Raw genomic sequence first — 26,429 nt, 5'->3', positions numbered from 1 at the left:
TCAAATTGCGTTTCATCTCAGGTTCATTGAATCATTGCATCATAGTTTCATCTGCCATAATATCAGAGTGATGGTAGGAATAATGGTCCACAGGTTATAACAAAATTGTACAATCGCTATTCCTGAGTTTTCAGGTGGTCCTTCTGTCATTGGGATTGCCTCATCTCCAGCCATGATAAAATAAGTTTCGAACTTAAAAAAGTCTTGATATAATTTTATGATAAACTGAACAAATTATATTCATACATATATATTGACCTACTGTCAAGTTTTGAAGTTCAATGAACAGGTTGCGTAGACAAATTCTTTTTGTTGTTAACAAAGCCAGAACTAAATCTACAATCGAGTGTGTTTAACAGCCATATACACTGTACCGATTTTTAATATGAGAAAAACAATGCGAAAGCATTGAGAAGTGTTATCAAAAATAAGCAGGCGTATAATTTTTAAAATATACCGAATAAATATACCGAAAAGACATAAATATAAAATATACCGCAATTTATATTTGGTATATCAATATACTACTATTTTTAATATACATATATCATAGGGTACAACATATATACCACATTATCAATGAAAGAAACTAATATCCGACTGCAGCAGTCTCGGCTGCTGATACTTTATATGATAGGTTCGGATATGTTTGATACTTCCTGTTACATTTCCTGCTGACACAAATTTATAATACCCCTTCACCCTATGGAAAGCAGGTGTAAAAATATATCATTATTGGAAACTGATGAAGATTTTCGCTTTCAGAGTAAATAGATCGAATGTTGACAACCGTCACACTGTGCTAATTGACATATGCATTTGGTAACGCACGCTTCCTCTCCCACTCTCTCTCTCTCTCTCTCTCTCTTACTTTTCCGGCTCTTTCTCTCACTATTTCCCTCTGCAGATTGACAAACATTCAGTCGAGCGGCCATATATAGTATGTGGTATGTATGTACGTTTGTATGATAGCTGTCGTGAAAGCGAAAAGTAAAAGATGTCGACCAACGGGTGAAAGAGTGGCGGGAGAGAGAGTGAGCGAGGGGAGGAGAAACAAACACTGTGACTGGCTTCATTTCATGTGATCCAGTTTCCCGTTATCCATTGCCGCCGTTGGCAGCGATTTTGCGGCGTTTTTGCCCCTCTAGCATGACATAATGACGCGCGGTGCGTTTGCGAATTTGATTGATTGATGGTGCTTTGGTTGTTGGCTGCCTGGCTGCCTGCATGTGCTCTGAGGCTACGCAGAGCTGAGCTGAGCTGAGCCTTGGCTGAGAGCAAAAATTGATGAGGTGTCAACCGGTTGCCAAACGTGTTACAAATTAATGCAAATGCAGTGGGAAATAATATTTATGTTTGACCGGCCATCAAGTCTGCACTCGGCATATATTTACAGATTTGCAAACTGAGCTCCACAACTGGTCCACAAGCTTCACCCATTTGTTTGTATATTTGCCAAGTCATTATCACGATGTCTTCATTCAGCATCACGCTAAGCATGTTGATATTGTATTTACCATTTGTCACTCGTTTATTTAGGTTATGTTTTTATGCAATTATAGTTTGCTTTTTTCTGTACCAGGTTAATGACATTTGTGGCAATGTAAATGAAAACAAACACTTATGTAATTATACATTTCGTTTATTAATATTTTTGTAATTTGTTGCATTTGAACTTGCAAAACCCAAAACGAGTGAAGATTTAGAAAAACAAGATAATCATTTATGCATTGTGCTAAATGCAATTTTCAGTTTCTTCGCATTTCGGCCTAAATTACATCAACATCCAAGACTTGCAGCTTCGATTCAATCTGCTCCTCTTCCGGCAACTGCGATTCTTGCTTCTCAGCAATCTCATCCTCATTTTTGGATTTCTTTGATCCCAGATTACGCAATTTTAGCCACAAGGCACGAGTAGAAAATGCAGCCACAGCGGCGGCAGTTAGCCAAGCATCAGCTTGGAAGAGTCCATGAGCACCAGAAGTGGTCGTCTTTGGTGGTTCTGGAGTGGCAGCAGCTTCATCACCCATTGTTGAATACTATAGAAGGAAAACTGATTTCAAATTAAACTTGAATTTCAACAAGAAAGTTTCTTTCAGTTTTCCACTCACTTAAAATTGGAAAATGGAAGAGAAATTTATAAAAATTTGATTACGTTGCTTTCAGATCGGAGTACTGAATGGGAATGAAAAAGTATTCTCGTAACAATACCAAAACCAAATTCGAATCATAGGAAATGCTTACTTAGATCTACTATTTTGTTTTTTTTTTGTGAGTGTATTTAACTTTCACAGCAAAATTTCTGTCCCTTTGTAAGAAGTTTCCGAAAAATTCCTCTCAAATTGATTTTCTTATGGGTTGCGCAGCTCCGCTTCTATCTAATTTTGCAAAGCGGTATAGTTAAATATATGTTTATGTACGTATTTATCTTATTTGTAATTAATCAAAGAGATCCCCTAGCTATGTGATCGTCAGCCTTGGCAGCTGACACCTGTGTCAAAAAAAAACACACAAAAGGTGCCAAAGAATTGAAGAGAAGTAAAGAATGGAATACCAGGATTATCAAAACAACAAAATAAATAAGAAAGCTACACCAAATAGATATACTAAAATATACTGAAGGTTTTATTGGGAGTATTGACATACTACATAAAAAATATTACAGAACACAAATTAATTTAATTTCTGAGATATGAACCCAATTAACTTAAAATTGAACGAACATAACAAAACTAAGCTTGTTATATAATCACTAGCTGTTTGGATTTTTAAGCTGCTTTCAAATTTGAACAGCTATAATATACAAATGAACAAAAATCAGCAAAATTATAAGTTATATGTATTATAAGATTAAGATATTTACAAGAATAATCTTTAATGCAAATTTTTTTATATTACAATTAATTTTTAGAATCATTGGTTTATCAATGCATACAAAATGCTTTTATCAATTGAATTTTTTATCTGCATGCAATTATATCAATGCTTTTATCTAATATAGGTAACATTGCATTTAATTTATACAATAAAATAAAGTAGCATTTATCAGCTTTAAGCTGAATTTAGCCATTTTTGTTCATCTATGTTAATGTGGCGTAGATCTTAAGACTACGTCACACAATAGTAAAATAAGAATAAGAATGAAATAAGCGTTTTCTCCATATACAAAGTGAATGCCACTCTTAATATTTATTTATCAGCTTATTATGTTTGTTCAGTTTCTACACCTCACTTGTCATCGCAGCACAAACGACATCTCAATTAAACAATTAGGCAACAGCAAAATTTAAGACAGCGTTCTAATAACTTGCGACCCCCCTAAAATCGCAAGAATTCCAACGTGTTTTTTGGTCTTCCATGTCATCAGTGTCCTTATATACAATGTGTAGGTACGCAAATGTGTATTGTTGTGTTGTGTTGAGTGTAATCCGTTTTCCCCGCTACATGGGACAGACGTCAACGGTCTGAATCAGACCTGGAGGCATCGGCTGCTCCTCGAGCTCCAATTCATCATCATCAGCTTCATCCTTTGATTTAGTCTTTGCCGCTAGCAACTTGCGCATCTTCAGCCAAAGGGCACGAGTCGAGTAGGCAGCCACAGCAGCTGCAGTTAACCATGCGTTGCCATGAATGAGGCCTTGAGCTCCCGAAGTCGTGGTCTTCACTGGGGCAGGAGTGGCAGCTGCTTCATCACCCATTCTTGAATATTAATACTGAAATTAGTGTACAAAACAAAGTATTTGGAATTAACTTAAAAAAAAAGAAAAGAAATATTTTTCATACCGAAAAATTGGTTTAGTAAATTTGAAGTTGAATTTGAATCTTGTATTCCGTACGAGCACAAGGAAACGAATGAGGAATAAGAAAGAATCTAGCCGGAAGGTTCAGACTTTCAAATCCATAGCCAAGTATGATCTAGAATAATGACTGACAAATCGTTAAAGCTTCAAGCCAACTAAGATCTAGCATTTGTTAATTCTAAAATAATAATAACTGACAAATCATTAAGGGCATCAAGTTGATGTTCTCATGACTTGATTTCACATTTGACATTAGAGTCCATTAAATTAGCTGAAGTGTATGCAGTCTGTATATAATTTATCTTACTCTGTCCACGCAGTGTGTGTGGGACAGAGTCGAGGTTATGTATATTTCATAAGTTTATGAATTTTGTAACAAGTTGTCGCATTTGAGTGTACGAGCTCTGTCTCCAGCTAGCTCGAGCTACGCATCGTCAGTGCTGCCAAGCGACAAATGACACAACGCAAACAAATGCAATTTGCATTTGCATTTCGTCTACGTCTCCCTCACTCTACTGTCTGCGTGACAGTGTATCTGTGTGCGAATGTGTATCTAAGAGTGCGCTTATTCGTTTGAGCTCACACATGTCACTTGCTGCATGGTGTTAATTTCATGCGCATACATACGCAATCTGCAACCCACATCCGTATCAGCTTCAGCTAACAGCCAACAGCTCACAGCTCACAGCCAACAGCTACCAGCAGCAGCAGCAGCAACAGTAACAACTCCAGCTCTCAATGTAAGAAACTGCTACTGTTCCACGATTTTGTTGGCTTTTGGATTTGCATATGACCACAAAATATGTACGCTTCTGGCGGGAGCTGAAGCTGAGTTTTCTGATTGGGCCACAGAGCTCGTGGCTGCTCAAGTTGTTGTCAGCACTGGGATTGAAGCAATTCGCAGTAAATCGTGCAACTGTTGCTTTATGAACTTGAATTTTCAACTCTTGGTGTCTGTGTAAAGATTTAACAACTAAAGCTGCATTTTAAACCAAACTAAGTTTTTCTTTATGCAGCTTTTTCGGCCATAACGCTAACATTCTGCTAAACAAACATTCTCAAAGACGTTTCTCAATGTTATCTAATAACTATCGATAAGAGTCTAGTTCAAAGTTTACGAGCCTTAAATAGAGAAGTAAGTAAGAAGTAAAGAATAATATAATATATTCAGTGCGTTTGCATGGCTGCAACATATTTAATAACATGAATATCAATGGACTGAAGAACATCGAATTTAAAGAAAATTATCATTTGTGATATTTTGAAAATAAAGAATGCATAAAAACTAAATAGTAACTATTTGATCAGTAATAATGATACCGAATCACTACCTTTTCCATTCATCAGGTAAAATTTGCGACAATAAATCAATTAAAAAGTTGTTTGGGTACAAACAAAAGAGTATTAAACAAATAGTCCTATATCTGATAATAAATACTGCAATTCGAAGTTTTCATTTTCTAAATTCGATAAATTCAATTCCGATTGAGATTTCTGCATAAGCGCATTTGCTTTAAATATTATTTTTAAATAATAATTTAAAATATATTTCTATCATCCCAACCAATTGTTTTATTAAAAAGTGGACCCATAGCTTGATATTTGAGGGTATTTATTAGCTATTTTTCGACTAAATAAGTCATGATTTCTGATTATTATTATCTATTGAATTCCCTTTCGCTTATTGTTCTTTAATGCTTTGAACATTGAGCAATCAATAATGTGTGTTCATATGTCCCAATTAAACACTGGGTAATCCGAAAGGAATTAATTTTTAATTAATGATTCCAAGTCTGATTTGGATCACTATTCGTTCCAAAATTTCATGTTTAATATAACATACCCAAGTCCAAGTCAAAACTAAAATCCTTTGGGCTTCCACTTGCCACTTGCAAGTTTCGAGTCTACAAAATGCCTTTCAGATTTAAAGGCAACAAAGGCAAACGCTTTTCTAGTGAAACACGATTTTGTGCAGAGCGCTTCAAGCTCAATACAGCAAAATTTCATTGTTTTAATGCATTTGCTATAGCAATCGTGCACCGCCCGAAAGTTTTGAGGCGTTGCAAAGGGGCGCTGGCAGTGGGCGTAAACTTTTCGTTCGCTCCCACTGCCAATTTTCATTGTGTGCAATTGGAAACTTTGTGTAACAATAAAATTTTATGCCAGGCCTCGGCAAAAATAAAATGAACAAAAGGGAAAACGACGAACAAAGCGACCAGCGAGCAGCGAGCAGACAAAAACAAAATGCAACTTCGTGTCTACTATAGCCTACTTATGGGCCCAACAAAATGATGCTAGTGGCGACGAATGCGAATGGGAATGACGATGGGGTGTGAGTAAGGATTGTTGGAACAGCCGCCACGTTTAACTCACTGCATCCGTAGCGACTTCCGTCGTAGTAAATTATGCCCAATGTCTCCTTTTTGTACCCTGTACTAAGGAGTAAATGCTTGTCGCAAGGTTTTGGTAGAAATTAAAAATAATACAAATACAAAAAATTAAAAAGTCGAGTGAACTCAGTATTATGTTTTAAATATACCAAATTAATATACCAAAATACTAAAATATACCGAAATACATGTATGTATGTTATTTTGATAAGAGAAGTGCTCTCAACAAAATTATATAATTGCACTGAAAACATACTGAAATATACCGAAATGTTTATTTAGTATATTGATGTCACAAGTGCTCTAAGAATGGCATATAAGTAGCAACAGTAATAACAAGTAAGGAGATTCAGTGTGTTACCTAAATATACCAAACTAATATACAAAAAATACTGAATTATACCGAAATGTTATTTGTTTATTTTTCATAAGAAGTGTATGCATGGTATATTGCTGTCACAAGTCCTCTAAGAATACCATATAAGTAACACGCAGTATGAAAGTCGATTGTGCTCGCTATTATATTTTAAATATACCAAAAAAATACTGAAATATTAGAAAATTTATTTTTTTTATTTTGATATAAGAAATACGTTTACCAACATTATTCAATTATACCGAAAAAATTCTGAAAAAAAACCGAAATGTATATATGGTATATTGCTGTAACAAGTGATCTAATAATAGCACACAGGTGTTCATATCACATGTATAGAATCAAACATAAGTTTCAAGTGATATTCTCCTATTCTCCTTTTGTTTACAAATTTTAAATATATTTTAACCATTTTAACGCAGGGTATTCGATTCATCGAGTTCCTTAAGAACGCCATTATTTTTTTGTAGTATTACTTTTTTACTTTTTATTCCTCTTTTGAAGCTCATAATTGTTTTTGTTTGCTTTTGTTGTGGCCATTGCCTTTGCAGGCGCCTAAAAACAGCAACAACAGTAACAATAACAACAACAACAACAATGGGAGTAAGAAAAATGCAACTGCAGGCGCCAAGGGTTTAATTTATGAACTTTGGCCAGCGTGCGTTTAATTTATTGAGTTGCTGCTGCTTGGGCGCAAGTTTAATTAGCAGGCAGGCAATAAATTTTGCATCTGACCTTTTGTGAAATGCGAAATGCGAACAGCAGCCAAATGGCGGAAGCCAAAACCATGTCTACAGCTGTAAGCGCGATGATCGATATGCGGCAACAGGCTGCCATCGACCATCGACCAACGACCGATGCAATTGTTGTGTGCAACATTTCGATTTGAGTGACATTTTGACATATTCAACACACTGGGCACAGATGACAAGAGAAATATGCAGAAATGCAAACAGTTACCAGTTACAAGATTGCAATATTTATAGTGAGAAATGAGCATCGATCAAATAGAAAACGATTTAACATAGCGAATTGCAGAATGAATTACAAATACGTCACATTAACTCGCTGTAAATAATCCGTATTTCTAATGTCATTAAATTTACATAGTATACAAGGCAATTGCACGGATTGACATACGCCATTTGCACCATAATGTTGCTCTAGTCCTTCTGCCAGCGACGCGTGTGTGTCATTCGATGACGATGACGATGACGATGACGATGACTAAGACACACGCGCCTCATTAGCTATCAGCAGTCATCACCTCAACTGCTTCGGAGTCCATTCGATCCATTTCGATTTATGGCCATTCACTGCTCAACTTTATCCATCGCCCTAATGCCATTTTAGTTATCAACTTTTCCTTTCATTTCGCTGCAGCAACAATGCTACACGCACACACACACACACGGAAAAACCCAATGAAAACGTACAAAGCACTTTTCGCACGCAGTTTTTTTTTGCTTTGCGTTTGCGTTTCGCTTTTGGTTTGGGTTTGAGTTTGAGTTTGAGTTTTATGCCTTAATGCCGATGTCGTTGCGTTGCGTCTCCACGTTGTCTCGGCGTCTTTTGCCTTGAAAGCGCCATAAATCTTTTTATGATTTTTGTTTAGCACCAAATGACTTTGTTCCTTGTCTCTTTTGGCTCTAACTGTGACGCATACAAATTTCTATGTGTGTTTGCTAATACGAACGCGTCGCCTCGCGTCTCTCTTGCATATTGTAGTATACTATATATGTACATATATTACTCGTAGTTTATTTAGTTAGCTCGCTGAAATTTTTAACAAACATTTTGTGGCAGCACGCAACGCCATTTTGGCGACTGCCATCACGAGCACAGCACGCGACCTCAACACACACACACACAAATACAGAAACAGAAATAAAAACAAATACTAATACTACAAATACTATGTATATATATATACATCGCACGCATTCACTCAGAACCTGGGCTGAGACTGGCTGGGCTTTTCCAAGCATGGCGCCGCAGAGTGACACCGCCGAATGAGGCAGCAAACCGATGTGATGACGAGCGCGCCACAGTTGGTTTGGGTTTGGCATAAGTCAGGCGCCAGCTAAGTTGTAAAATTTCCAAATGGCATATAAAAATCGCTGGAATTGTTGTCGTCAAGCCAACTCCCTACTGTTGTTTCTCCTGCAGGGCCAAAGAAGTCAACACACTCACTGTTAGGGGGCTAAGCACGAGCTTGCTCGCGATATGTACGCGGAAAGGAAACCCAAAGCGGAAGTGTGGCTAAATTTCCTTTTCCATTTGTAGTCCATTGAACAAACTGCAGTACACTTATATAAAAAAAAACATAATTACAGGATTATTCAGACTCACATTTTAAAGTCACTAAAATTAACGATGCCGACACAACAAAAATTTTAAATATCCCACATTATAATCACCTTCTATTTAAGGAAATGGAATGCTTTTATTTTAGTCATACAAACACTCGACTTTAATCTTACAATTTCAAACATCGCATTCTTTTAATTTCCAAGGATGTAAAACGTCTAAATCATTATTAATTGATTAATAACTATTAAATTGTTTTCTTAGTTAGTTACTTTAAATATTAGAAATAGCTCAAAAATTCTCGTTATCATTTCTTGTTTATCAGTAATTTCACTGGCACTTCAAATCCTTCGAATTTTATCACTTTACTCTCTATATGTCAGATGTGAGCAGTATACAAATAAAACTACATGTGATAAAAACTCTACCTTCACTTTAGTTTCCTGACTTCGTTCTACAAAATATGTTAAAATTCGAAAAAGCCATTAAGATTATTAAGATAAATCCTTTAAATTTATTAATTTGTAAATTAAGTTTCTAAATCAATTTGATTTAATTTTCATTTCATTAGAAAATCATCAAAGGTAGTTAGCAGACAAAAAAATGATAAGATGTTTTGTCATTGAAAACCTTTTGGTAACTATTTACTTAAAGCGTAAGAATGAAATTTTAAAGAAAATGGGAAAACTTTTGTTAGCACCATTTAATAGTAGTGGAAATTAATTTGCTTCGAATAAATTTTGGCAATCACGCATCGTGAACACGAAAAGCAAAGGAAACATTATTTGTCTTCATATACAGAATTATGAAAGTCTATGAATTTTGGCAATTATCATATATAAAAGAATTTATTTGTACACAAAAATGAAATATGCAATTTTATTATGATTTATGATTTATTTATTTATGAAATTTTCATTATGTATTTGTTATTTATTATCATTATTTTTCATTTGTATTTGCATTTTTCGCTGTTTTGTTCTAAGATCTTGTAAGAAGTCTTATATTGTGTGCAATTAAAAACAAAAGAATCCATCCGGATCTACTAAAACTAAAAGGATTAGTCTCATCATTTAATAGGTAAACTAAAACAGAATCTATTGTAAAGGCTTCCCCTGTGAATTTTGAGCACTAACCACATTCATTTTATTTTTTTAGGATATACATTAGATAGAAGCTATATATGCATATCATACATAAGTATCTACATCTAAAAATACAATTTATTGATTTCACCATGCACCATTTTTGTAGAAATGCATGCACATGAAATGCATACATATTGTATTTCTTGCGTTACATAATCAATTAGCATCTATGCATAGTTAGAAATAATTATATTGATTACCAACTTCAACTTTTCATGCTCTTAAAATAATTTGCTGCTTTAAAAGGCTTTACACTTACCTTGAGTGGCCTTGGACTTTAACGTCACGCAATTAAGGTCAATGAGTAATAAAGTTGTGAGTTTTCTCCGCCAATAAAAGTGTGCTAAAATGTTGGAAAAAGTTGTTATAAATTGTATTACATAAAGCAAAGGATACCGAGGGGGGAGAGGGGGAACAACCCCCGTTTGCCGTAAGTAAAATGCGAAGCTGACACAAATGACAGCACACAAGAGTAAACGGGCGATGACAGCGGCCACTTTACATATATGAAATGTACATATGTATATACATAATGTAGTTATATATGTGTACACAATGTCACAAACACTTTTACATACAGACCTCTGCTATACAAGAGAGACTGTCAGAAGCCAGCAATGCAAATTAGCGCCGCGTTTTATGCAATGCCGTCGAGTCATTAACACATTGACATAGGCGTACTATGCGTGTGTGTGTGTGTGTGTGAGGGAGGAGTGTTGGAATGTAGGTGTGAGCTCCGCAGACCTGTGTGTGTGTGTGTGTGTGCTTCGCAGTAAGCATTAGTGTCATCATCATTTCTGCCTGCACATTAGCGTCACCGGGAATTCACTCAGAAAGCTCAACGCTCTTTGGCCCATAATTGAAATTAGCCAGCTCATAAAAAAATGCACAATTAATTGCGCATTGCCAGGGATTTAAATCCAGGTACAAAAGCATAAATATTAAGTATACGACACAGAGGTACCCTGGATTCCCCATTTAATATTTATTTCAAATACACACATGAATGCTTTTGTATCGGTATGCCAATATTCATATTGAATAAAATTCTCAACACTGTTATCCATGTATGACAATAATTAGACTTTATAACTTTTCCAGGATAAACAAAGTAAATAATGTTTCGCATTACTATACATATTTATTTGTTCAAAAAGGTTAGAAATGGTTAAAATTAACACTAACTTATTTCTAAGTGTCCCACTTTTAGTGTGACCGTTTTTTACAACATTTGTGCCTTGGCAATGGTAAAAAAACAAAAATTTTATGGCCACACCAGAATTATTAAAAGAACCCAATAAACTCACATACTTTGCCCATTTCTATGGTGTCAATATCACAATCAATTTTATTTTTTGTCCCGCAACTGCATAATTTTAATTAATGATACTTTCTCTACACGAGAAAATGCCTCCACCCTCTTTTTTATTATTCGTATTTTGCACGTGATCGCTTTGCCCATATCATTGCGATTTTTGTCTATTATTTCGTCTGTGAAACAGCTGAGTTGACATTACAGTATCAATACCCTTTATATATTTTGTGCTGGGATTGTAACTACGAATTTTTAAGATGAGCGTTTTTTGTATATGGAGTTGCGCAGAAATATAGCGTTTTAGTTTATCTTCTAAGAAGATTTTATCCATCTTTAAAATTTACTCTCCTGCGTTCTCTTAAAAATAAAAGTATTTTATTTATTTTTCAGATTCTGTTGTATTTTATTTTTCTCTCTATTTCCTTAATTTATATTTCATATTTTATTTTAATTTTATTTTTACTTGGCTAATATAGCTTTTTCATTATTTTTATTACTTTCTTTTTTAAAAGTCACTCTTAAAGTATAGGTAAAACGGCAAAAGCTATTTTCACTGAATTCACAGTTTTGTTTAGCATACCCTATACTCTAAAAAGTGTTGTCAGTATTCACCAGCAATGTGGTTATTTTTATGCCTTGCGTCAGAATTGAAATTTGAGCACATCATTATCAAGAGACGGCAAGCCAACAGCTCGGGGAGCACAATACCTATTGAAAAATGGAAGCTGAAAACTCAGCACCCGCTCTTTGCTCTCCTCGCTCTCCTCACTCTTCACCCGCTTACACACTCACTTGAACACACATTTAAAGTTGATGTCAGTTTTGTGAGGTAACTGCTGCAGAAGTGCATGGCCCAAATCCGGCTTCAACTTAATCCTAGTGCTTGGCATTGCTTTGGATCAACTACTACTGCAACAACTACAACTGTAGTTGTAGATGTAGATGATGATGATGATCATGATGATTATGTGGAGAGAACGACAACGTTGACAATGATGCCATTGAAAGCACTTTTCGTTGCATTATGTGGCAGCGCCTCTAAGGCACTGTTTACAGTTGAGGCTGTGAAGGAGATTGAGGATGAAGGCATGAGGAGGGCTTCGAGCAGCGACTGCTTTCGGGCTGGCAATCAAAAAGTCATCAAATATGAATTTTACGCTATAATTTTTCACCTGTGCATGTGCGAGTGCCATTTTTATGGCTTTTTTCCCCCTGACATGTACACACTTTTAGCTTACTTCCTTCAAGTCAATTGCATTCTTGCGCATTTCTTAAAGCGAAGAAACTTCTCGCTTTGTTTTTTTTTTTGTAGCCTTTAATATATTACTTTTTGAACGGTTTTCTTTCTTGAATATGGTTCAACAGAAATGTAATGAGCATAGAAGTTTAAGCTATACATAAATGACATCGAAATTTAGGAACAAGTAAGAAAGCTACAATCGACTGCTATTACTTGACTGTGGGATACCTGATACTCATTTCGAATTAAAGTTAGACAGTGCAGTATACATTTTAAAATATACCAAATTAATATACCACAAATAAATATACCGAAGTATATATTGATTTAGTGGTACATTTCAAATATACCATAGATGTTTACCAACATGCTAGGAATATACCAAGGCCTTTATTTGGTATATTGATATAGTACTACATACAAAATATACCGTAGATATTTACAAATATACTAAAAACATATCGAAATTGATCTTTGGTATATTGATATAGTACTACAATCAAAATATACCAAAGTTATTTATCAACATACGAACAATATACAAAAGGCCATATTTGGTATACTGACATAGTACTACATTCAAAATATGCTATAGATATTTACCAAAATATTTAGTATTTTCGTAAATATCTATGGTACATTTCAATATACCAAATAAAAACTTTGGTATATTTTTAGTATTTTGGTAACAACTATGATATACATTGAATATACAGATATATCAAGATATAAAAAATAGCTTTGTATTTTGGTAAATATCCATAGCATATTTTGAAAATATATACCATAGATATTGTTATTGATTCAAAATATACCATTGCCTTACTGAAATGCCTTCAGCGTAAAAAAATGCATTTATTTTTTTATTAGAAAAGTCGAATATAAAAGTCTATCAGAAACTTCAGAGACTATTTCTTAACTTATTCCCTCTTAATAAATGTTTCTAGAGCTTTGGCACAGTCCATTTAACTATAATTATTCAGATATGAAAAAGAGCAGCTTCAAAATGTATCCAACTATTGCTTTGGCATTGCAAATAGACTCTCAATTTAGCATGTACATAATTTAGTACTTTAATGCCACCTGACTTTCATTCAATGCATTTCACTTGAGCTGCCTCTAATCATTTTCGACACTTCAAAGAGCAAAGTCTTGTAGCACACAAACAAAGCTCATGAAGTATTTTGAGTTAGAATTGAACATGTTTTTCTTACTTTTCCACCATTTTTTGTATATACAATTTCTTTGTTTTATTTATTTATTTTTATTTTTGTGCTTTTCATTTTCCCTTTGCTGTTTCATGTGAAACGCTGTTGTGCTCTTCGCCAGTGTTCGGTGTGCTGCAAAATTAAATTAAAGTTTATGCAAGCGTAACGGCAGCAGCAAAAATCATTTGCCACAAAATCCACTAAAACCCAATTTTGTGCAACAAATAAAATGAAACACGCACAAACAAGGAGCCAAGAAGCAGCAATGGCAGTGGCAGTAGCAGAGGCTGAGTCTGAGTCTGAGGCAGTGGCAGCATGTGTGTAGAATGCGCAACGTGCAACGGAATGAGACGCAGGGCAAGGACGAGTCTTTCAAGTCTCTCTCTCGGAGGCAAAACTAGAAATAAAGGCAAAAAACATGCCTCAAGACGATGCTGCGAGTCTGCAGCTGGTTGGATCGACCATATCTGGTGTGTCTCGGGCTGGCGAGAGAAGTTGCTGCCTGGATGCTGGGTAAGGGCTTGCAGCTGTGGTGCAGATAAGCAAAGGCAACGGCAACGGCAAAAGCAAAAGTTTCATTCTTTCATGGCTGCAGTTTGCATGCAGTCCTTGCCAAGAACATCCTTGCCATCGTTACCGTCATCCTGCGGCAAGTTCTTGAGCTGAAGTTGATGCCAAATCAGAGCTGAGAAATCATGTCATATGGCAGCAAACGCCGCAACATTTTGCCGCCTTCACTTTTAGCCAACTGTCAGTTGGAGTACTCAGTCTTTATGCTCTGTCCTTCCCTTAGTTATTCTCTCTTTTTCTCTCTCTATCTTAGCTGTCGCTTGTTGTTCCACTGGCAGCGACATAACAAGCTGTAATATGCTCTTTCTCTGTCTGCAACATACTCCTCCGATTGCCGAAGCGAAACTTACAAAGATAAAACTGATGGACAAATGCCACACTCTGAGGTGTCAACTACAAGTATATTACGGAACAATTTGAGTGGATTCACATGTTAAAGCAGTTCCCTTTTCCCATTACGATTACCCAACATGGTAATTAAAAACGATGCTGCGCATATTGAAAGCATACAAAAAAGAAAGTAGCCAACAAGCAATGCAACTCCGTTTCGCTTTGATAATAACGAAAGTCGAAGTCAGGCAGCAACCCGACACCAACTCACAGAAAAGTTAAGGTTAAGGTAAGCCTAAGTTGCGACTGCTGGAGATAAAAGTGTAAATGTGACCAAGGAGGAAGGGCTGCTCAGTGCTCAGTTCGTAAGGCGACACTCTCTACACAAAGAGGGAAGAGAAAGGCAAAGAGTAAAAAGTAGTGTAAAGAGGGAGAGAATGAAAACTCAAAAGACTGCGCTGCCCTTTGGCCAAATGTCAACGACTGTCTTCGAATGACTTTTGCACCTCAAACACCTTCAACTTTCGTCCATTGTCAATCGCTTTTGCAAAACCTTTGACAGTCGCATCGAACTTTTGCTTGACTTTGACATTGCACTCGATGTTCGAACTAACAGTTTAAGGAAGTGTTCTACGCTAAGACAGCTTTCTTATATGTTTGTTGAGTTTTGATTTGTGTCGCATTATTTCATCAAAATTACTCATACGTCACGTTGTTCAGAGAATGAATTTTAGTTGCATAAAACAGACATTGATGGGCCAACAATAATGATGCTTATAAAATTCTATTGCGTAAGCAAATCTTTTAGTATATAGAACATAATGCAAAGTTAGTTCACATACTCCAAGAGCTTCTCGCTGGCATCACAAGTGTAATTCATTTCGGTTATTAAGGAAGTATTAGACGCTAAGTCACCTCCTTAATACATTGATTGCATTTGGTTAAGCGTCATATTATTGCTTCAGAATTGCTCATACGTCGGGTTGTCCACAGATCAAATTTAATATAAATAAAGCGAATTGTAGAAACAATTGGCTCACAATAATTCCTCTGATGATATTTTATTCAGCATATGAGATCTTGTTGTATATAAAACAAAATTCAATATAGAATATAATGAATATAGAATTTAATACAAGTTTAGTCGCATACTCCAAGAGCATCCCTCGCATTTCAGCACCATTCTTATAAAATGAAGTCACTATTCAATCTATCAGTTTTATCAGTATGCTAAACCTGTTAAGTTTAACTTCTTAGTATCTTAATTGCATTTGGTGTATTGATTAGTGTGTTATTTCATCATAATTACTCATACGCCACGTTGCGCAGAGAACGGACTGAGTTTCATAGATTAGATATTTGATGAGTCGACAATAATGCAGCTGATGATATACTATATACTATATACAGTTGAGCTTGCGTTCTTAATATACTTATTGAGATTTCTTTATAGTCATATTACATCATTAAAATTACTCATACGTCTCGTTATCCAAAGTTAGAATATTATCTGCTTAGACATATTAATGTGATGATATTGATACTGCTTCTGATGTTCTATTAACTATATGAGATCTTTTAGTAAACAGAATGCAATTAATACAATGTTAGTTCACATACTTCAAGAGCATCCCTCCCATCTGTTCGCTGCTCTCATTTTCTCTGTTAGTTCTAAAATCGACAAGTCTACTTCATTTCACTCATTAAAAGTAATAACTATTCGATCTATCAACTTAAGAAATTATTCTATGCTAAGTCAGTTCAATTAGAGGCATATTATCTCATCACAGTTACCCATACGTCGTGTTGTACAGTGAACGGACTGCGTTTCGTAGATCCGATATTTGATGGGTCAACAAGGATTAGTATGCTGATATTCTAGTGACAAAAAGCCAGTTAAGTTTGCGTTCTTAACATTATTATAGAATTTTGTTTGGAGTTAAATCATCACAGTTATTCATAAGACCCGTTGTCCAAAGATTGAATTTTATATACATTGATAGGATGATATTGATACTGCTTATGATATTCTATTAACTATATTAGATCTTTTTGTAAAATCGAATGCCATTTTTTGCTCACATACTCTAAGAGCATCCCTCGAATTTCTGCCCCGTTCGCTGCTCTCATTTTCTCTGTCAGTTCTGTAATCGACAAGTCTACTTCATTTCACTCATTAAAAGCGCACTCAGTGACTGCCTCCCGGTAAAAGGCAATGATGAAATGCCGGCACATCCACACCCGGAATTCAATCAAACTCTCTCTCCCTCCCTCCTCTCTCTCTCTTTCTCTCACTTCCATCGCATCCCGGCAAACCTCGAAAAGAGAAAACAGACCCCTACACAAACTCATCATAGGCAAACAAGCAGCCATTAACGCGTGTGGGTAAATTTAATGGCATGCGAGCATTTTTACAGGTACGAGAACGATGTATGTTAAGCATGGGCCTCGTCATCTGCTTTGGCAGATGCCCTAAAAAGGACTCGGGCATTGCCTGGAAGCAGCAGAAGTTGCGAACGAAATAGAAGGGGAAGACTTATTCGGTTTGTTTGCCTCGTTGTTGCCAATCTAGCATCGCTCGATGTCTGTGTTTGAGGGCAGCTCTTAATCACAGCGATTATTTAGCCAGAAAATTGAGTTTGTAGCTTTGTCTAAGAGTTGGGGCACTTTAAAAAGCTTGCCACAATTATCACAATGTGATTGTGAGAAGCAGAATCATGTGGATTAGATTGTAGTTAACTTTTTTTGTACGTATAATTTTCTAAATTTATTTCAATTTGTAATGAAATTATGTACATTTCATTTGATAAGATTCACAAAAGGGCCTTTATCTACATTGATAAAAAAAAATAAAATCAAAAACCCTTAGGTGAACACTTTTAAAGTTTGACAAATGTTTTAAATTTCTTTTTATAGATCTGAAGAAAATTTCCAAAAATGATTAGAGATCTACGGTCGGCAGCTCCTATCTATACCTTACTTTTGCATTTTCCATAGAAACAGTTTATAAACACTAGATAGATTCTGATTTTTCGCCTTATTTAAGATGAAACATAATTTTCACTGTCTCAAGTTTCACTTAAATATAACAGGATAAAAGAGAAATACGTGCTTAAATATTATACGAGAATAATGAATTTTCCCTCAACTTTCTCAATTACGTTGCATATATAGTTTATTTTTATAAATCTCTTTTTTGCTACCTGTAGTTTAGCGAAAGGCCAAAGCAGCCAGCGCCAGTAAATTTATGCTAGGTTATAAATTAATTTATAGTCTATGCCTTTAATAAATAAATAAATACATGTAGTTTTGGGATCGATATATTTGAAAATAGGTATTTAACATAGTTCCCTCTTCCTGCTTTGATCAGTAACCCGAACTCATATTTTAATGATCTTTTACATTCTACTAAGTTTGGAGCAGCTTTCTATGGCTTTCTATGTAGCTTTGACTTTGACTTTCAATGCAGCACTTGGCCAACTATAAAAGGCAGCTGCATTTCATTGTTGCAATCAATCAGAATGAACTTCCTATTCAAATTTTTGTCTTACTTGTGGCATTTGTATTTACGTTTACTTAATATATTAGATGTTATTAAACTTCACTAACAAACGTTTTACTTATTAACTTTAAGGCGCCAATAAAGGAATTTGAAAAATTTTAATTTTGTAATTTGAAATGTGTAAAACGCAGTTTAAAAGAAGTTGAATGTAATATTTGAGAGCTGTTCTAAAACCTTGTAAATAAATACACTAAAACATCACTAAAAGCAATGTGAACGTAAATTGTGCGAATGATATTGGGTATCCGATCACTTGGCTGTTTGATAGGCATTACAAATATTGCATTGCAAATGACATTTCATGGTTTTAATCTGTTTAAATTCGTTTTATGTAAGAAGTGTAACGTAGATGTTAAAAGGCATTCGTAAGAGTTCGATTTTACTTCAGTTCTAAAGCAATGGATGCTTCACTAGTGCCGTACACAGGCTTAGCACATGTGCCCCAAAACGCGGAGCTTCCACTGTCCGTGCCATCCGTATCAGAGTCGCAAGGAGAATTCGACTTTCAAGAAGAATTATCACCTCCTTGTGCAGCAGATTATATTTGGAATGATGAATCATCCGAATGTGTGCCTCAAATTAGTGCGCGTGCACCGAAATGTCCTCATGGCTTTTCATTGAATACGCGATTGAACGAATGCAGACGAGGAAAATACGGTGCAGGGCCGCAGAAAGACGGAAAAATCAAGAAGTGGTGGGATAAACATATTGCCAAAACTAAGGCTAAATCAGTTACCAAGGCTGCAACAGTAGCACCCAAGACGTCAGACTATACCGATGGATGGTTTGGCTATGGCTACGACTTTGGCAAGAATAATCCTCGATATTGATGCAGGAAGCAAAAATGATTGAATTTTTTTCTAATAAGGATCTGACATGTAATTGAGATGTGTAACAAATCTTATATTAAACTACAGGAAGTCGGCATTAAAATACAAAAAACTCTTTTATTTTATTATAAAAAGTTCATTAATAATACGTATTTAAATGATGTATGAGCGAGAGCTTAATACCTGCTTTGATTGCTCCTCATAATCGAAATTTCTGTTAAGTAAGACTATTATTATAAAATTCTTGTCGAAGTATAAAAAAGGAAAAGAAATAGACAGCGGCTTAGGAAAATGTTAAAAAAAAAATCATCAAAACGATCAATTTGACTTCTTTGTATAGAAATATGATATGATGATATGAAATTTCTGTTAAGTAAGACTATTATTATAAAATTCTTGTCGAAGAAAGTGCGATATCAATGAAAATCTGCTGATTATTGCACTTGCAAATATTAACGTCTGAATATTATTTTAAATTACTTTCTAAAGTATAAAAAAGGAAAAGAAATAGACAGCGGCTTAGGAAAATGTTAAAAAAAAAATCATCAAAACGATCAATTTGACTTCTTTGTATAGAAATATGATCATTGGAGAGCAAGTTGCTTATTATGATGTAAAACGGAAATCAGTAGAGTCAAAATCATGAATAAAATTTATATAAACTTATACTTTTTAAATGCCGTCGTTGAATTTATTATTGCCTTTAATATTCTTCTTCTTCCTACAAAAATTTCGTGTACTTTTTCACCCTGAAACAGGGATTTGGGTGATGCGACTTTTGTGTAAACACTTGCATCATAGAGTCGCATCTTTGAAGCAGATGCACTTGGTGTAAATGGGCTATAATAAAATTCGTGTTCTTTCTTCGAATTTTTGCTTTGCAGTGACGCTTAATAGTCGAATCGATCTTTCCTTAATGTTTAACATAATGTTGGTTAACATAGAATAGATCAATATATCTGATGTTATTCTCCATTTAATATTTTAAGCATTAATTAAGTATTTTTCGATCAATAACATTAATCAGACTCTATTTTGTTATATTTCTTGTACATTGCAGGTACGTTGCGTTGATTTGCCATCAAAAAAGTGAAGAAAAGGTAAGAAAATAGGAAATAGTTGCCAAAAAAACAAAATGTCACGTAAGACAACCTTACAAGAAATGCTTTATTTATTTTTTTTGTTTTTATTTTATTATCTTTTCATCAGCGCAAAGCTAACACATAAACATATTTGGCTACACTTTTTCTCGATTTTTTCGCTTTTCCGCAGTTTCTGTCGTTTCCTTTCGTTTTATTTTTCTATTTTTTGAGTTTATTTTTAGTTTCTGCTTTAGTTACCTCGACTTGCCTTCACTTGGCCCATGAAATTAGAAATGGGGACTAGAGCGAGAACGAGAATGAGAACGAGACGCAGGAACCGAGACCTCGTGTGCAGCAATGCCAAACGTAGAGAGAGCCAAATCACGTAAGTCGCAACTTGGTGGCTTAAGCTGGCAACGTGTGGCAAACGTGGAGCGGGGATGAGGGATGAGTCATGTGTCTACGTTTACTTTGCTCTGATTACAAAGCCAACAACAACGACAACAACAGCAAGAACAACAATAACAACAAATGCTAGACGCGATTTGTTAACGCCCAAGCGGCAACAAAAATTTTTCGCCATTTTTCGAACCCCCCCGTTTTTGCCTTTGTCCTTGTCATGTGCTTTTTCTCGGCATGTGCCAACTTTGTTTTAAGTGAAAATTGAAACTCAGCTCAGCAACTGTCCATGCAGGCATTCGCTTTTTATTTTCTGATTGCTTGGCCGGCCAAATCTTGTAACTGAAAACTCAAAGCAAACTCTAAAGTCTACGTGACAGGCAAGTGTGTGTGTGCCTCATCGCAAGCTGAAAAGGAGGAAAACATGGTCAAAAAAAATAAAAGAGAACCTCTAAAAAATCAACTGCCCAGCTACTCTAGTTTCTTTTACCAAACTCACATATCTGTCTAATGAATATTAAAACTTAATCATTTATATTCAAGACCTTTTTAAGTGTCAACAAAATACGCATTACATTATTTCCGTTTGAAGACCAATAAAATACTACACATTCTTAACTCAATGGAGTCTTTCGTTACAATTTTAATTTACTAAATAGTGATTTCTCCAATAGCTCAGTTAGCAGTAAAGTCTTCGCGATTCGGTGATTAAGTATTTCATAAGTAATATTTGAACAAATACATTAGTACAACTGAATATGATAATTTTCAATAGAAAAAGAATAAAATACATATATAAAGCAAAAAAAATACCATTTTTTAAAGGATCCTTTTCAAGTGTCACCGAAAACAAAACATAAAACAAAAGTACCAGAAAAAGTGTAGCCTGAATTTTGGAAGTATAAATTGATGATTACATTGTTAAATTAATCCAGTTTTTAGTATAGAAACTATAGATTTTGGGACGCAAAATGATTTATTTAGTAATTTGCTCTTTCGTTCATAGCTTAGTTGGTTAAGCTGTCGCGAGTCTTTCATCATGTGGTCTGAGGTCCTGGGTTCAAATGCTGTGCGATTCGGTGTCAAGTATTTCATAAGAAATATTCAAACAAATTCATATAACATACAATAAGTACAACTGAAAATTATAACTGCCAATTGAAAAGGAATAAAATACATGTGTGCATATATAAAAAAAAAATTTTTGACATTTTTTTTTTTAATTGGTTTTTAAAAAGCATGAAAACATCTAATTACAATTAATGACAATTGCATAATAATAAAGATATATGTATGTAAGGCCAAAAGAAAATAAAACAATTTTATGCTTTCTTTTTCAAATATCACACCGTTTTAAAAATACTATATCTTTTTAAAAAATCGAGTATCTTCATCGTACAATGAAATAAATTTATGATTATCCAGACATAAAAATCTCCTCTTAAGGCTTAGCTCAGCGTACTTATTCCAGATCTTATTACTACTTTTTCTATGCATAATCAAATTTCGAAATTAAGACTCATAGTTAATGTTAAGTTAAGCACACTAAAATTTATTGAGACATTCATTAGTTGGTACAGGGAAATAAACTAGTCTTCAGTTCCGTTTGGAGCGCCTTTTGGAGGTCTTTAAGGTTGACTCTTTGCCTTGTATGGAGCACCGCTTTCCCTTGCCCGTTTGCCTTTGGCTGCGACTCGTTTACTTGATCGTTTCACTTTCGATCGAGTAGAATACTTAGGCGCCAATAAGCAGCTGCATTTGGAATCGCTGCAGGGAATTGAACTTGTGCCGAATTCTGGATTCCTATAGACAACCTCAGCCAAGCAATTGGGTAATTTATCCTTTTTGGTTGGAGGTTTGCAAAGTCGTCGTATAATGCTTAGCTTCAATATTTTCCTAGCTCGAACATGCGGCATTTTCTTCTTCATATTTGAACTCCGCATTTTGCGTGATTTTCGGATCATGTTCGTCACTTCCTCCGGCTGAACTGTTTCATTGTTCATTAAGGACAATTCGGCAATGTTACAACCAATCGCAAGATATTCATTGAAAATTTCTGTCACACTTCTAGCCATATTGCGAATTTTATTATGAAGTCAAAAAATAAAATATTAAAATAATACAATTTTAACTACGACGTAAAGAGAAAAGTGAAGCTATTGCCAAGATAGATTTACTTACTTGAGTTTTATAGCCTGCTTTGTTTTTGGGAAAATTAAAAATGTAGAGTAAAGAACTGTAATTGATTTTCGATCTATGTAATTGCAAATTAAGGAAATATGTTAGTTATGATTAAAATTTCTATTTGAGTCAAACAATCAAATGTTCTTTCCACAGTGAAAATGTTGCTTTTTCTTTTCCAACATCTTTAAAGAATGCGCATTATTTATCAGTGTTAAGTGTCGAGACTTTTCATATCTGTTTACATAAAAACTTCAATTAAAAGCACTTCAAAAGTAAAAGCTATGTACCAAATTTGTATTTTTTTTTTATTTTTTATTTTTTTTTTTTGTATTAATACTTATTTTATAGAGCAACAATCTTTCATTAGATCACTATCACAAATAAAGTCTATTTTAATTCTTAGTATTTCAGGACAAAAATATTTTTAAAAAAAATGAGTAACAGCTAACGTAATTAAAAGCCGACGTCGTTAAATTTACTAGGCAAAACAGCTTTTAATTTGTATAAAGTTATTCCGAAAATGATTATATATTGCAATAACCGAGTGCTTCAGCAGGTCATAGATTACCTCGCTTAACATTCTGATATGTATTATATATTCTGTGGTATATTTAGTATATAATGATATACCATATACCAAAAATACTTCTTTTTTAGTATGTCTCATTTACATATTACAATAACCGAGTGCTTCAGCAGGGTATAGATTACCTCTTTTAATATTCTAAAATATATTACATATTTTGTAGTATATTTAGAATATAATGGTATATACCAAAAATACTTTTTTTAAGTGTATGTGTATATTTTACATATTGCAATAACCGAGTGCTTCTGCATGGCATAGAATGACTTGGTTAACTTTCTGATATATTTTATATTCTATGATATATTTTTAACTTTATGGTATATACCAAATACATATTTCTTTTGTATATACATATTTTAAGCCTCACGTCACTTTTGCATCATTTAAAAATGGGTATCCGGGTATCGCAAAGTCAAACATTCTCGACTGTAGCTCTCTCACTTGCTTTAGTTTATTTTTGTAAATTGCTTCCAAGTGTTTTATTTTTATTTAAAGTAAGTAGCGTGTATCGTTAATTATCGACATGTAAATACTTCGCTTTGCTGCGATGCTTAAATTAACAAAGAAAAAAACTATCAAATTTGCATTTTTTCGGCAATATTTGAATATTTAATAAGAACGCGACTTTCAATCTCAGATGTCCTTCGATTAGTGGTTTAACTTTCAACTTCAGAGCAAGTTTGTGGTCACTTATGCGTCTACAGATCCAAATAGATTTTCACGTCGACTATGTTTAAGGAATTCCAAGTGAAATTCAAAGGAATGAAGCGGAAACTTGGAACGTGAGGGATAAAAATGTTTTATGCTGTGCACGGTAAAAATTCACATAATTGCAGTTGGAATTCAACAAACAACAGCAGCGTATATAGAAAGCACAAAGTCAACAAAACAGTGGAAAAAATAACAAAAAAACAAAACTAGAAATAGAGAAAAATACTTGCTGCAATTGGGCGGGGCACACTGCAAACTCGAAACCGTTAGATATAGAGAGGGAGAGAGAGTGTGAGAGTGAGAGAGGAAGACAAAAAGAGCGACGACAACAAGAGCAAGCAAGCAAGCAAACAAATAAATGGCCGCCATCGTCGCTAACCTTTAACCCGACTTCCACTTCAGGTGCGCCAAGTAATTGCAACTGAAACTGAAACTTGGTAAAGTTGCAAAATAATCAAAAAAACAACAACAACAAAACCAAAAAGAAAACAAAAATAAATAAATAAGGAAAATAGAAAACTACACAGAAATGAAATGAAACGAATTGCAACTAAAATTGGAGTAGCAGAAGCTATTAAGATAGGGGTTACACGATGCTGGTAAAGTTACCGTCAGTGTTGCCAGTTTAGAGAATTTCAAGCTAAATCTAGCATTTTTTAAAAAAGGAAGTTTATTGTTTATACCATTTTCTAATTAGTATATTTAATATATAAATAAATTCTGCGCTTTAAGATCATAAGAACTTAAACTATTTGAAAAAAAAATTTTGAAGCAAAAAAATTTGGAAAACAAAATTTAGAAAATTTTGTAAAAACTTAAGAACTTAAATTAATTGAACAAATATTTATATGCAGACAAGTTAGTAAAAAAAAATGTTTTGAAAATGTAAAACTTATGCATTTTTATACATATACACATATATTTTTATTTTAAACTGACTTAACTTATTTGTAGTGTAGGAAAGCAAAAATTTGGATAAATAACTAGCAAACATTATTTATAAATTTATTTATTCATAAATCAAAATTGCAAAAAAATTGCAATATATTTAATAAATTAAATATAAAGAAAATTCATAATAGAACCTCTTCTTTCCCTACAAATGTTTTTTCTAAAAAAACAGTATAATCATGTTCCCCGCTTTAACATTTTTTGCAATGAAAAATAATTAAATCATATGTTAGTATGATAAACAACGTTTTTGAATATTATTTACAAATACAATTATTTATGTGATCAACAAAAAAGGTAGAAATAAAAGTAAATGCTATTTTTAGTTTCATAATAATTTCATTTTTATACTCTATAAATTTGTGTTTTTGATTCCTTTAGCTTGTTGATATTGCTTAGCTTGTTTAGATAAGTAATAATAAATATGATATATAAAAAACTGAAAACAAAGGTAAATATTGCAATACATTTTTAATTCGAATTGCATTAGCTAGTTTCCCGTGCAGATCTATTTCAATTGCGAGTTCGAGATATGTCAACACTGCTTATCTGGGGTGGCGGGGCGTATACGCAATACGGTAAAATAGTGGGGGAAAAGCAATGCCAATGACCACACCAGGAGGAGGCAACAGCATCATTTCGATGCAGGTCAACGCGGCTAAATTAAAAGAAATCGACCGGGTGTCACCTTACAATAGCGTTGACAATTTCAAGGAGAGATAAGGAGCAGCTGGAGCGGACTTTGTGCACCGGAATCAGCGCAACTCGTAACGTGCAACGTGCAACTTGCAACTGTCCTCGCTGGCTAGTCTGTTGTTGATTTTAATTAAAATCTTTTAGCTGCTGCTGTTGCTGTTGCAGTCTTTGTTGATTATTAATTATAATGCAACGGCAGCAGCTGCAGGTGATAACCAGTTGGCCAATGTGAGTGATAAGATTACACAGATTATTAAAGCGTCCTCTCGCCAACTCTTTCTCGCAGCCAGCGAACGGTAACTCAATATGCAACCTCTTAGTTGTCCCGTGATTAGATTTGCAACATCGCTAGCTGATTATGGAAATGAGTAAGGAACAAACGTTGTAACACCTTTGGAGGTTAGATAAGTTTTAAATTAAAAAAACAACTGACTAATAAACACTTCAAAATTCCATTCCGTAATAATAATCAAAAAATGCTTTATTGAGCGACAAGTTCAGCAAAACATGTAATTTTGTAGATTTATAAAACTTATCCGTAGTTTAATGAATATATTTTATATTTTTGAGTACTCCATAGTTACAGCAAATAAGAGTTGACTCAAATGACATTCTTTGGGTATCTCATTAATCAATGTAATCCAAATATGCTTCATTTAAACAAATTAAAATATATTTAATAAAAAATGTATTTCTAGGCAATAAAATACTTTTTACCCTTGGAGTATTTGTCTCAAT

The 26,429-nt window shown here is 34.3% G+C and overlaps 2 protein-coding genes and 1 long non-coding RNA gene across 4 annotated transcripts in view; 1 reads left to right on the top strand and 2 right to left on the bottom strand.

The window, feature by feature from the left end:
- Positions 1 to 21,002, top strand: part of LOC132791603 (uncharacterized) — a 55,320-nt gene extending 34,318 nt beyond the window's left edge. The window contains exons 3-4 of the long non-coding RNA XR_009632920.1: positions 20,140 to 20,179; positions 20,404 to 21,002. This is a non-coding gene — a long non-coding RNA (uncharacterized LOC132791603). The remainder of the gene's footprint in view (positions 1 to 20,139; positions 20,180 to 20,403) is intronic.
- LOC132789979 (uncharacterized) lies at positions 1,622 to 2,221 on the bottom strand. 2 transcript variants are annotated; one of them, XM_060798358.1, is made up of 2 exons: positions 2,112 to 2,221; positions 1,622 to 2,053 (listed from the first exon to the last, which is right to left on the bottom strand). In XM_060798358.1, the coding sequence occupies exon 2, from the start codon at positions 2,028 to 2,030 to the stop codon at positions 1,770 to 1,772; it is 261 nt and encodes an 86-aa protein (XP_060654341.1). In that variant the 5' UTR covers positions 2,031 to 2,053; positions 2,112 to 2,221; the 3' UTR covers positions 1,622 to 1,769. The 2 variants fall into 2 exon arrangements, with proteins under 2 accessions (XP_060654341.1, XP_060654342.1); XM_060798359.1 differs by having other exon boundaries at positions 1,622 to 2,039; positions 2,112 to 2,220.
- LOC132791602 (uncharacterized) lies at positions 3,153 to 3,925 on the bottom strand. The gene is made up of 2 exons (XM_060800603.1): positions 3,784 to 3,925; positions 3,153 to 3,713 (listed from the first exon to the last, which is right to left on the bottom strand). The coding sequence occupies exon 2, from the start codon at positions 3,696 to 3,698 to the stop codon at positions 3,441 to 3,443; it is 258 nt and encodes an 85-aa protein (XP_060656586.1). The 5' UTR covers positions 3,699 to 3,713; positions 3,784 to 3,925; the 3' UTR covers positions 3,153 to 3,440.
- Positions 21,003 to 26,429: the final 5,427 nt, after the last annotated feature.

Source organism: Drosophila nasuta, chromosome 3 (assembly GCF_023558535.2).
Source record: "Drosophila nasuta strain 15112-1781.00 chromosome 3, ASM2355853v1, whole genome shotgun sequence".
NCBI lineage: Eukaryota > Metazoa > Arthropoda > Insecta > Diptera > Drosophilidae > Drosophila > Drosophila nasuta.
The sequence above is the reverse complement of the archived record's forward strand: the minus strand, read 5'-3'. Positions and strand labels throughout refer to the sequence as shown.

Bases quoted from the DNA above. Each gene is read 5' to 3' on its own strand.
- LOC132789979 (XM_060798358.1), bottom strand. From the start codon at position 2,030: ATGGGTGATGAAGCTGCTGCCACTCCAGAACCACCAAAGACGACCACT.
- LOC132791602 (XM_060800603.1), bottom strand. From the start codon at position 3,698: ATGGGTGATGAAGCAGCTGCCACTCCTGCCCCAGTGAAGACCACGACT.